The sequence below is a fragment of the Anomaloglossus baeobatrachus genome, chromosome 4, assembly GCF_048569485.1.
Source record: "Anomaloglossus baeobatrachus isolate aAnoBae1 chromosome 4, aAnoBae1.hap1, whole genome shotgun sequence".
Lineage (NCBI taxonomy): Eukaryota > Metazoa > Chordata > Amphibia > Anura > Aromobatidae > Anomaloglossus > Anomaloglossus baeobatrachus.
Genome location: NC_134356.1, coordinates 564,374,761 through 564,387,727, shown reverse-complemented (window position 1 = coordinate 564,387,727; position 12,967 = coordinate 564,374,761). Strand labels below are relative to the sequence as shown.

Sequence of the window (12,967 nt, the reverse complement as noted above, 5' to 3'; positions counted from 1 at the left end):
TTTCACTATCCATGTATCAGGCTATGGACAAATGGTCGGCTAAGAGACTAGGAGTTTGCAGTCCAGCCCGGCCCCTTACACAGGCCCCGGGCACTGCGGGATCGCCCCAGGCCTCTATCGGTCTGCGACGAAGCGTGTTCCTGGGGTGGCCTCTAGTTATTACGTGGTGAACTCCAGCACGAACCGCAGTCCCAGTCCGGCTAAGCAGCCTTGCTTGGAATCTTCCCCGACTTCTTCAAGGGTCTCAGCTTGAGGACCCTCTAGAGGATGGGGCGGAGGTCGCAACCCAGGACTCTGTCCGGACGTGGCTCTCAAGGCTTCACAGATACTGTCCAGAAGCACAGAACGCCTTATAACACACGTTGTCCCTTCCCCTCTGACGTTGTTCAGGTTTGGGCTCAGTGTCATAAAGTGCCCTCCAGTCTCTTGACCGGGCGGTCATCCTGGACTTCGCAATTAGCGTCTTTGACGTCTCAGGCGGTGGTATTTTCATCCTCCGCCGTGCACAGAGAACCTTTTCTGCATGGCGGTCCAGGTCAGGGGAGTGGTCCCCACATGTCCAAGAACGATGTAGGAGACATTCTGTCTTACGGTCACAGGATAGAGCTCAGTTCTCGTCCTCCGACTCGTTGCTTCAGAGCATCTCCGTCCCCCGAACGAGCCGATGCACGTTTCCAGGCGGTGAACACTCCGAAGGCAGGAGGAGTTGCGATCCTCGTTCCCATTCAAGAACGTAGTCGCGGCTTTTTACTCCAGCTTGTTCGTGGTACCAGATAGGACGGATCACTCCGCCCTGTTCTGGACTTCACACTGCTCAACGGACAGAGAACCTGACGGTTCCGGATGGAATCTCTCCGCTTGCCATCGCCTTTGATGGCCCAAGGAGGCTTCCTAGCATCAATCGACATCAGGGATGTTTATCTCCACGTGCCGATTGTACCAGAATATCAGCGCTTCCTGCGCTTCGCCATAGGGAACGAACACTTTCTGTTCGTGGCACTAACTGCCGGCCTGGTGACAGCCCTACGGGCCTTCACCAAGGTCATGACAACGGTGGTAGCGGTCCTACTCTCTAAGGCAATCTGCTGGTCAAGGCCCCCTCTCGGGTGGCATGCCAACACAGCCTGAACATTGCCCTAGAGACTCTCCAGAGATTCGGGTGGTTCATCAATTTTTCCTAAAGTCAAAATTGACACCGGCCCAATCACTGACATATCTCGGCATGGAGTTTCATACTCTCTCAGCGATAGTGAAGCTTCCGCTGGACAAACAGCGTTCACTACTGACAGGGGTGCAATCGTTCCTTCGAGCCCAGTCACACCCTTTGAGGCGCCTCATGCACTTCCTAGAGAAGTTGGTGGCAGCAATGGAGGCAGCTCCGTTTACGCAGATTCATCTGCGCACACTTTATTGGGACTTTCTCCGCAAATGGGACAGCAAATCGACGTCCCTCGACAAGAACGTTGCTCCTTCTCGGGCAGCCATGGCCTCCCTTCAGTGGTGGCTTCTTTCCACTCTTGTCGAAGGAAAAATCCTTCCTGCCCACATCCTGGGCTGTGGTCACGGCGGACGCGAGTCTGTCAGGGAGTCTTCCTCCGCCACAGGGCTCAGGGTACATGGACTCAGCAGAGTCCTCCCTCCAGATCAATGTTCTGGAGGTAAGGGCAGTGTTCTAGCCCTAAGAGCGTTCCAGCCATGGCTGGAAGGCAGGCAGATCCGAATTCAGTCGGACAACGCCACGGCGGTGGCATACATCAACCACCAAGGTGGCACAAGCAGTCGGCAAGCCTTCCAGCAAGTCCGGCGGATTCTGCTGTGGGTGGAAGCCACAGCCTCCACCATCTCCGCAGTTCACATCCCGGGCGTAGAAAACTGGGAAGCAGACTTTCTCAGCCGCCAGGGCATGGACGCAGGGGAATGGTCTCTTCGACCGGACGTGTTTCAAGAGATTTGTTGCCGCTGGGGGAAGCCGGACGTCGACCTTTTGGCGTCCCGGCACAACAACAAGGTCCCGGCATTCATGGCACGTTCTCAAGATCACAGAGCTCTGGCGGCAGACGCATTAGTTCAGGATTGGTCGCAGTTTCCACTGCCTCACGTATTTCTCCTCTGGCACTGCTGCCCAGAGCGTTACGCAGGATCAGATCCGACTGCCGCCGCGCCATCCTCGTCGCTCCAGACTGGCCGAGGAGGTCGTGGTACACGGATCTGTGGCATCTCACGGTAGGCCAACCGTGGACACTACCAGACCGGCCAGCCGTGCTGTCTCAAGGGCTGTTTTTCCATCTGAATGCTGCGGCTCTCAACCTGACTGCGTAGCCATTGAGTCCTGGATCCTAGCGTCTTCAGGGTTATCTCAAGAGGTCATTGCCACTATGAGACAAGCCAGGAAACCAACGTCCTCCAAGATCTACCACAGGACGTGGAAGATCTTCTTATCCTGGTGCTCTGATCAGAGTTTTACTCTCTGGCCATTCGCCTTGCCCACTTTCTGTCCTTCCTTCAATCCGGAATGGAAAAGGGGTTGTCTCTCGGTTCCCTCAAGGGACAAGTTTCGGCGCTTTCTGTGTTGTTTTCAAAAGCGTCTAGCCAAACTCCCTCAGGTACACACGTTCCTGCAGGGGGTTTGCCACATAGTCCCTCCTTACAAGCGTCGGCTAGAACCCTGGGATCGGAACAGGGTGATACCGGCTCTTCAGCAACCACCCTTCGAGCCAATGATTGATATTCTTTTCCACGACTTTCGCAGAAGGTGGTCTTCCTAGTGGCAGTCACGTCACTCCGCAGAGTGTCTGACATAGCAGCGCTGTCATGCAAAGCCCCCCTTCCTGGTGTTTCACCAGGACAAGGTGGTTCTGCGTCCGGTTCCGGAATTTTTCCCGAAGGTGGTATCCTCTGTTCATCTCAATCAGGATATCTTCTTACCTTCTTTTTGTTCTCATCCGGTTCACCAATGTGAAAAGGATTTGCACTTGTTAAGTCTGGTGAGAGCACTCAGACTCTACATTTCTCGTACGGCGCCCCTGCGCCGCTCGGATGCGCTCTTTGTCCTTGTCGCTGGCCAGCGTAAAGGGTCGCAAGCTCCCAAGTCAACTTGGCTCGGTGGATCAAGGAACCAATTCTTGAAGCCTACCGTTCTGCTGGGCTTCCGGTTCCTTCAAGGCTGAAGGCCCATTCTGCCAGAGCCGTGGGTGCGTCCTGGGCGTTACTGCACCAGGCTACGGCTCAGCAGGGGTGTCAGGCGACTACCTGGTTGAGTCTGCACGCCTTCACGGAGCACTATCTAGTGCATACCTACGCTCGGCAGATGCCAGCTTAGCTAGGCGAGTCCTTCAGGCGGCGGTTGTCCACCTGTAGGAAGGAGCCGTTTTACGGCTCTTTTACCGAGGTATTCTTTTACCCACCCAGGGACTGCTTTTGGACGTCCCAATTGTCTGGGTCTCCCAATGGAGCGACAAAGAAGAAGGGAATTTTGTTTACTTACCGTAAATTCCTTTTCTTCTAGCTCCAATTGGGAGACCCAGCACCCGCCCCTGTTCCCTTCGGGCTATTATTTCTTGTGTACACATGTTGTGCAGATTGAATTGTTCTTGGTCATGGTTTCAGTTCTCCGAACATCCTTCGGATTGAATTTACCTTAGACCAATTTATAAGTTTCCTCCTTCCTGCTTTTGCACCAAAACTGAGGAGCCCGTGATGCACGGGAGGGTGTATAGCAGAGGGGAGGGGTTTACACTTTTAAGTGTAATACTTTGTGTGGCCTCCGGAGGCATAGCTATACACCCAATTGTCTGGGTCTCCCAATTGGAGCTAGAAGAAAAGGAATTTACGGTAAGTAAACAAAATTCCCTTCTCTTCTCATTTTGGGCTGTGTGCACACAGTTTTTTGAGGCCTTTTTTGTGTGTAGTTTTGTCACAACACTGCAAGCAAATGCTTATGCCAGAACAGTCAATGAGAATCCTGAAGTGTAGTGCACATGTTGACTATTTTTTTTTTTTCCCCCTTGCAGATTTGGTGCAGAAAATAATCTGCAGCATGTCAATTCTTTCTGCGTTTTTGGCTGCATTTTTACCATTGAAAGCAAAAAAAAAACACATTTTTGTGCTGCGTTTTCCCTGCCAAGAGATTCTTCTGAAACCAAATAAGCAACGTGCGCACACAGCCTTCTATCAGTCACTAGCTGCCATGCTGTTTTATGTGCAGAGCCGGGGTGTGATGCTTATCACTGAGTATAAAACAGTAGAGCAATGTTATAATTTCCAGATCCCGTGCCGTTACTTAACCCTTTTCTGATGGGCTGCTGTGTTTGTTCTTGATGCTCTTTCATCAGCAGAGGAGCCTCCAGGCGCTGTACTGTGTGTGACTTGTACATTACTTCTGTTTTCTGTTTCCTGTTTAGATTTTCTGCCAAGAAAGTAACAGTTCACCATGTGATTCATGTGATACATGGCCAGAATGATACTTAGCTGTATTTTGCATTGTGACCCAAACTGCAGAGGTGACAATCCCATAAGTTCCAAGCTGTGCAAGTCACCAAGTCCATTCCCATCATTAGCCTATATGCGCACGCTATTTCTTTTCTGAGTGTATCTTTTGCCTGTGGTCACAGAAAACACAGCTTGTGGCCCAAAAAACACGACGTTTTGCCGTGTTTTTGTTAATGCGGTTTTTAAAGGATAAACAAAATATGATCTTATAGGATAGGATAGGATAATTGCTAGCTAGAATAGATAGGAAAAAAATAGATAAGAAAAAAATGATGTGGGGGTCACCCCCATTTTTCTAATACTGGCCAAGGTACAGCAGATTACTGGGGGCTGATATAATTAAGATGGGAAGGGTCATGGTTATTTGGCCCTTTCCAGCCTAAGGCTATGTGCGCACTTACCGGATTTTGCCGCGGATTTTTTGCGGTTTTGCTGCATGTTTCGCTGCAGAAAATGTTCATAACATCTCTGCAGTGAATCACCAGCAAAACCTATGGGAAAAAAAAATCCTGTGCGCACTATGCGGATTTTGACACCTGCATGTTTTGCTGTGGGATTCCCGCAGCAAAAACAATTGCATGTCAATTCTTTTCCGCACGTCGCTGCGGGATTTCACTCCATTGACTCCAATGTAATCGTGAAATCCCGCAGGGAATAACGCAGGCCGCAAATTCTGTGCGGTTCACTGCGTTTTCCTGCGGTATTTCGCGGTTTACCTCCGGTAATGTACATCGCTTGCTTGCGGTTTTGCAGGGAAGTGATGTCATTACAGGAAGAGGAAGCCGTGCAGAGAGTAAACACACACAGATCACAGACACAGAACACATAGACACAGACACATAGAACACACATAGAACACACATAGAAAGCAAACGGAAATATAGAAAACAAAACACGTGGGCTCCGCTGTATATTTACCGTCCAGTCGAGGTAAACACACAGCGGCGGCCCGGTATTCTCAGGCTGGGGAGGGAAAGGGGCAGGGTTAATGTCCCCCGCCTCACTCCCCCTCCCGCAGCCGAGAATATCAGCCGCAGCTGCCCCGGCACTGTCGCATGCATTATGCGGCACTACCGTAGTGTCCCCCGGCTCTTCCTGCAGCCGTGTAGCAGTGGCAGTCAGGGTAATACAAGGGGTTAATGGTGGTGGATCACCGCCATTAACTCCAGGCTTGATCATGGCAGCGTCTATGTGACAGCTGACATGATCAACCCGTAAGTAAAGTGAATAAAACACACAGAAAAATCCTTTATTTTAAATAAAACACAAACAAGCCTTGTTCACCCTTTTATTAACCCCTCCCGAAACAAAGCTCCGGCGTAATCCACAGCTCCGACGTCCTGCGAGGCTTGCATCCAGCCGCGACTGACACAGACACTGCTGAATGAATGCAGCCTCGCAGCAGACAGCAGAGGTAATTACCGGTCATTTCCCACGGCCGGTAATGTGAACTCACTGCCGACCGTGGGAAATGCAGCGATCTGTCCTCTATCTATCCCTCTATCTATTCTTCTGTCTCTTTTATCTATCTATCTACTATCCTAAGAAGGAAATGATTTTTTTTTTCAATGTGCTTTATTGCATTGAATGCAATAAGCACATGTACCAACCCGCACGCGGCCAAACCGCGGCAATACCGCGAACAATACCGCGGTAAAACCGCAGCAAACCGCATGCGGTTTTCGGGGTGCGGTTTGCCGCGTTTTTTTACCGCAGGTGCGGTAATCTTTGAGAGCATGCAGAATTTTCTCAAGAAAATTCCATTTCCCAGTGCGCACATAGCCTAACAATGGCAGCTTGCAGCCGTCCCAGAAGTGGTGCATCCATTAGATGTGCCAATTCTGGCACTAGACCCGGCTCTTCCCGTTGCCTTGGTGCGGTGGGAAGCGGGGTAATGTGGAGTAAATGGCAGCCCACAGCTGCCACTAAGCCCTAGATTAGTAGTGGGATGTGTCTGAGACTCCAGCCATTAGTAATCTGTAAGTGAAAGTTAATAAACACAAATACCCCAAAAATTTTTATTTTTTTTAAAAAAAAAATAAAAGGCAAAGAAGCATCATCTTCTTTTGCCACTGAATTAACCCTAATTTTTTATTTTATGATTATTTTGGTGTTTGTGTTTATTTCCTTATACTTACAGATTAGTTATGGGGAGGGGGGTCTCATAGACTTCTCCCATTACAAATCTAGGACTTGGTGACAGTTGTGGGCTGCCATTAACTCCTTATTACCTTGATTGCCACTGCACCAGGGCAGTTGGGAAAGGCTGGGTAAAGTGCTGGGACTGTCGCATCTAATGGACGAGACAATTCTGGAGGCTGCTGGCTGATTTTTTTTTTTTTTTTAAGGCTCGGGGGTGCCCAATAACAATGGGTATCCCCAGCCTGAGAATACCAGTTCACAGCTGTTGGGCTTTATCTGTGCTGGGTATCATAATATGGGGGGATTCTATTCCAAATGTTTTATTTATTTTACTGTACGATACAGACCTGCCCATCGGCGTCTGTGATTGGAATCATCAAAAATGCTGTCATTCAGCGTGGGAGATCATCTGATTGCAACCAATCACAGATGCCGGTGGGCGAGGGCAACAGTGCATATTCAATAAAGGTAATGAGCGGCCCGGGAAGTGATTGAGCGGCCACAGGAGCAGTGTGACAGCCACTCCAGTAAGTATGAAGCACTTGCTCCTACCCCTTTGCCCTGGAGTCTGGTCCCCATAGACTTTATATGGAGACCGGCATCTGGCCAGATACTGGGGATCAATCCCCCACTGAACCAAGTCAGCAGGGGACTGATTTGCCAGTCCTCCGAAATACAGGGACAAGACTCAAAAAGAAGTAAAATGCTTCATCTTGGGAGCGTCTTCAAAAACGCAGCCAACAATAGATGCACTGTGCGGAGAGGAAAATAGTAATCTCATAGACTTTGCCAGGGGAAGGAAATGCATGTATTTGAGTGCATCTTTTGTGACCACAAACTTTACAAAAAAAAAAATGCACCAAAAATGCAGTAAAAGATGCAGTGTGCGCATAAAGCCTTACAGGGTCTTCTCGGGGAAACGTCACCAATATTCAAAGACTTTGTATATTCCTTGCCTGAGAAAGACAAATTGCTCAAAGTCCTTGTTGGTGACATTACACAATACATAACACCTTGCACCCTGGAGCCCTGTGATGTTTCTCTTTCATATTTTTCCTTGGTTTGCGGCTAGTATTGTTATCATAGGGGATAACTACTCATAGTAAACCTTTATCTACAGGATAACTTGCTGGTTGCTACAGTTCAACCACTGAAACCCCCAGTGATCTGGACATTGGGGCCCTGGTTAACCCCTTAGTTATGACTGTCAAACTGACCACGCGATTTTTAACCTGCTCCGGCCAGGATCGTGCTGTTTCCTGCCGCCATCGGCGCTCCCATAACTTGATCACAGGGCGCCAATGGGTTGCCATGACAGCGTAGAGTCAGCTGATGACCCCCCGTCGTTGGTATGACTAATGCTGGCAGACCATCCAAACTCACACATGAGCATTTCTCATCAGCAGAAGCGATGAGAGAGTGCAGGCATGCAGTCCAATAGGGGCAGTAAAGTCAATAAAAAATTGTAAAAAAACAAAAAACCCTAAAAGTTCAAATCACCCCTCATTTGCCCCATTGAAGATAAAGCAATAAAAAAAATACACACGTTTGGTATTGCCATGTTCAGAAATGTCCAGTCTATGACAATATAAAATCAATCTGATCAGCAAATGACGTAGCGAGAAAAGGAAAAAAATCAAAACACCACAATTACACTTTTTTTTGGTTGCAACAACATTGTAATAATAGGCGATCAAAACATCACATCTACCCAAAAATGCTATAATTAAAAACGTCAGCTCAAGACACAAAAAATAAGCAGTCACTGAGCCCCAGATCCCGAAAAATGAGAACATTACGGGTCTCGGAAAATGGAGACACAAGTGCAATTCTTTTTCTGCAATTTCACTGCACTGGGAATTGGTTTCCACTACAATATGGGGCAGAATGAATGGTGGTGTTCAAAAGTGCAACTCTTCTCCCCAAAAAGAAGTCTCCATATGGCTATATTGGCGGAAAAATAAAAGTTATGGCTTTTGGAAGAAGGGGAGGATCGCCATGGGGTGAAGGGGGGTTAAGGAGATGACCATATCAATTAAATGTATCCATTTCATTTCCGCTTTTGTTCTACCGTGTTTTTCCAAAAATAAGACAGTCTTATTTTTTTTGCCCCCCAAAAAGCACTAGGGCTTATTTTTGGAGGAGATCTTATTCTTGGAGAAACACGGTTACCCCCCCCCCCCCCCAAAAAAGAAGACACCCCCCCCCTTCCCAGGAGACTCATACTTACCAGACCCAGACGTCTGTGTGGCTCCCAGGTCCTCCTGTGATCTCTGGTGGGTGCTGCACCCCGTCCTACCCTGCGTCTGGCTGACATACTAACACACACGCACACACATCACATCCAGCGCTTCCGGCCGCAAACAATGATGGGAGTAAGTCATGTGTGTCTGCAAGTCCTGTTGCAGCAGGTCCTTGCGCTCCACCACACAGTCTCTCAGGATTCTGCCGGCGAGAAGAGATTGGTGTGTGTGTGTGTGTGTGTGTGTGTGTGTGTGATCTGATTGTGTGTGTGTGTGTGTGTGTGTGTGATCTGATTGTGTGTGTGAGATTGTGATCTGATCTGTGTGAGATCTGATGTGTGTGGGGGTGCGATCACTGCAGCTGCTCTGCTCGGCATCTGGGGAGTATGATTGTGGGGTGTCCGTTGTCTATAATGAAGTGTCCTGCAGTATCTGTATCTTTTTTAGCTGCACGGACACTTCATTATTGATCCGGGACTAGGGCTTATTTTCGGGGGAGGGCTTATATTTAAGCCTTGCTCCATAAATGCTGAAAATCCTTTCTAGGGCTTAGTTTTGGAAAAACACTGTAATAACCCCTTGTGTACTGGTGTGAAGCTGCTTACTTTCTTGCTGGAATGTTTTCTTATTGTGTTATCTTGAAGTGTAGGTGTGTTGTATCTCGTGGATGGCCGTCCTGCACAGCATGAGACGGCACATAGGGAGGCTTTGTGTCTCCTGAGACTGACTCATCACATGCTGCTCTCCTCCCCGCAGAGCTGCCTGAACTTTACTCTGCAACATGGGAGCCATCAAGATCTCCCCGGACTACAACTGGTTCCGCAGCACAGTCCCACTAAAGAGGGTACGTAGAGCCCAGACCTTCACCTACCTATGTGCTGACCAAACTGCTCAGGGCACAAGTTGGGCGATAGAATGAATAATACAATCTATCGTCGTGTTTTTATACATGAGGTGTCTATGTCTATATAATCTATTCTCATACATACATACATACATACAGCGCTAATGTAAAGTTATTTTTAATTCATATGATTCATTCTGAACATTTAAAACACTTGGATTTCTGTACTTTGCTGGATGAGTGTTTTATTGCTGTCCCCTTTTTTAAGGGTTTTGTGCTTCCTATGATGGAGTTTAGCAAAATGTGAGTGAATAGAGTGAACATCTAATGCAGTATTTAATGTCATGTTCAAAGCGATATTAACCACAGTTTGCAATCCAACCTACACAATACACAAGTCTATCTGCATGGAACGGCTTTGTGCCATTTATACATTGCAATAAATGATACGTGGAATACATTCTGGGAACGGTGTACAACGTGCACTTGGTTATACAGCGCTGTACAAATATAGATCTAGCCATCGCTAATCATTAACTGCATGTGTTAGGTTAATTATTAGAAAGCACCAGACTATATGGTTGTAGAAAAATGGGAATTTCATGGATTATTGTGGAGTTTTAAAAATGTTTTTGGTCTCATCTAGTCACTTTTTAAAATATAAGTGCAACGAAGCAAGTTGTACTGTTGAATAGACTGGTTGTCTGGTATGTCTATATGGGCATGTAGCTCATAGGAAGCTGAATGATACCTTGATATCTGCGATCTGATTTCTTATTCCAGAGAAATCCGCATTTTACTTGTGTAACTGAACTGATAAGATCTATGAGAACCCAGTACAGCAGAGCGAACCCAGTACAGCAGAAGTGAACTTTGTCTCGTTACAAATAAAACATTTTCATCTTCATGTTCCTCTCATAGGCAGCCAGTGTAGGGGAAGGCAGTACAGCAGAGCTGACGGTGTGGAGGTGGCCTAAGCTATAGCTTTTTTTGTTTAAACATAATAAGAATATCTGTGTATGTAAATAATCAAAATACAGATGTAGTAGCATAATTATGTGTGTCTGTGGCAATTGCACAGATCTATAATATAATTCTAAGCTGTATAGTCATGAAGGGGTTACCAAGGATAAGTGAACAAATGTATAAACGATGAACAAAGAAAGTATTTATGCTTATCAGTAGTTCCACACAAAGAAGGAATGTGCCATCCATGGGATGAAATGTGGGTACCTACACTCCCCAACCCTCCCTATGCAGCGTCGATGTGTGAGAGAAAACAGATTGATATGTTTTGTACATGTCTGAAGGTTGGAATGTAATACTAAAATCTGAGCTATACACTAGTTCAGTGGGTGACGCTGGCTCAATGAGAGAACATGTCTGTGTAATCATTGTCTGATACATTATCATCAGCTCTGTTATACAGCTAGGTCTCTGGATACCCTGTATGAAGATGCCATTCGCTATCTTTACCCAAAATTCATCCCTTGACAACAGCAGTGTGAAGACAACTGCAAATGTGCTTGTTGTGTTTTCAACTTTCAGTTGTTGTTGTTGTTGTTGTTGTTGTTGTTGTTGTTGTTGTTCAATTCAGCTGTACTGTTAGTTATAATCCAGCACAGCTCTGCAGCAGAAAAGTCCTATGAGAGGACAAATGCTGCTGCAAATGTTTGTAATGAGACAAAGTTCAGTTCTGCTGTATGCGTTAGTTCTAATATCGCTGCAGAGCTGTGTGTGATTATGAGAACCAAGTGTCAGTCATCACATATCACACTGGTAACGCCCCTTTAATTTTAAAATAAGCTCTGGAGACAGATTCTCAGGGAGATCTGTGTATGGCCCATAGATTTTAAAGGGGTTATCCACTATTACATTGATGGCCTATCCTTAGGATAAGTTATTAATGTCTGATCAGTGCGAGTGCGGGGTGCCACACCGCAGTAGATCAGCTGTTGTTTGAAGTTATAAAGAAAAAAAACTAAAAGTTCAAATTACCCCCCCTTTCGCCCCATTGAAAATAAATGAAAAAAAAAAAAATACAGATTTGGTATTGCCGTGTTCAAAAATGCCCGATAGCTCAAAATTATAACATCAGTTAAGCTGATTGGTACATGGTGTGGTGAGAAAAAATACGGCGTTCTGCAGAAAAACCGCAACCGTTTTTTTTTTGCCGCCTGTTGCGGTTTTTTTTTTTGCATAGACTTACATTAGTGCCGTATTGTGCCACATGGGCTTGCGTTCGGTCCGGTTTTTGCCGCATGCGGCAGATTTAGCCGATGCTGCGGCCGGATAGAACGTTCCCTGCAACGTTTTTTGCTCCAGCAAAAAAAACCGCATCGCGCCGCATCCAGCCGCTGCGGCGCATTTTTCAATGCATGCCTATGGACGCAGGATGCGGCGCGATGCGGTAAAAACCGCATCTGGTTTCTTCCACTGCGCATGCTCAGTAGCATGCCGCAACCGGAAAAAAACGGACGGGCCGCATGTAAAAACTTATGCAAAGGATGCGGTGTTCTCGCTGCATCCGTTGCATAGGTTTCACAGCCGGATTGAGCCGCACTGCTAAAACCGGATGTGTGAAAGTAGCCTAACAAACGATAAAAATGCATCTACACAAAAATGGTGTAATTAAAAACGTCCGCTCAAGACGTAAAAATAAGTAGTCACTGAGCCCCAGATCCCAAAAATGAGAACGCTACTGGCCTCAGAAAAGCGCTATTCTTTTTTTTTCGACAAAATTCTGAAATTTTTTTTATTTTATTTTATTATTTTTTCTTTGTCGCTCTATTGGGAGACCCAGACAATCGGGTGTATAGCTACTGCCTCCGGAGGCCACACAAAGTATTACACTTTAAAAAGTGTAAGGCCCCTCCCCTACTGCCTATACACCCCCCGTGGGATCACGGGCTCCTCAGTTTTCATGCTTTGTGCGAAGGAGGCAGACATGCACGCATAGCTCCACTGTTTAGTCAGCAGCAGCTGCTGACTATGTCGGATGGAAGAAAAGAGGGCCCATACTTGGGCCCCCAGCATGCTCCCTTCTCACCCCACTTTTGTCGGCGGTGTTTGTTAAGGTTGAGGTACCCATTGCGGGTACGGAGGCTGGAGCCGACATGCTGCTTTCCTTCCCCATCCCCTTAGGGCTCTGGGTGAAGTGGGATCCTATCGGTCTCCAAGCACAGGAGACCGTGCTCCGTCCACAGCCCCTGGGAATCTGCTGGACGTGGAGATGAGTATCGTCAGGGAC

General features: G+C 47.2%; 1 protein-coding gene across 2 annotated transcripts in view; it reads left to right on the top strand.

The window, feature by feature from the left end:
• Nucleotides 1–12,967, top strand: part of SPG21 (SPG21 abhydrolase domain containing, maspardin) — a 76,537-nt gene that overhangs the window by 18,287 nt on the left and 45,283 nt on the right. For both annotated transcript variants that reach the window (XM_075342846.1, XM_075342845.1), the window contains exon 2: nt 9,630–9,717. In XM_075342846.1, coding sequence (XP_075198961.1) covers nt 9,655–9,717 — 63 coding nt within the window. In that variant the 5' untranslated portion in view covers nt 9,630–9,654. The remainder of the gene's footprint in view (nt 1–9,629; nt 9,718–12,967) is intronic.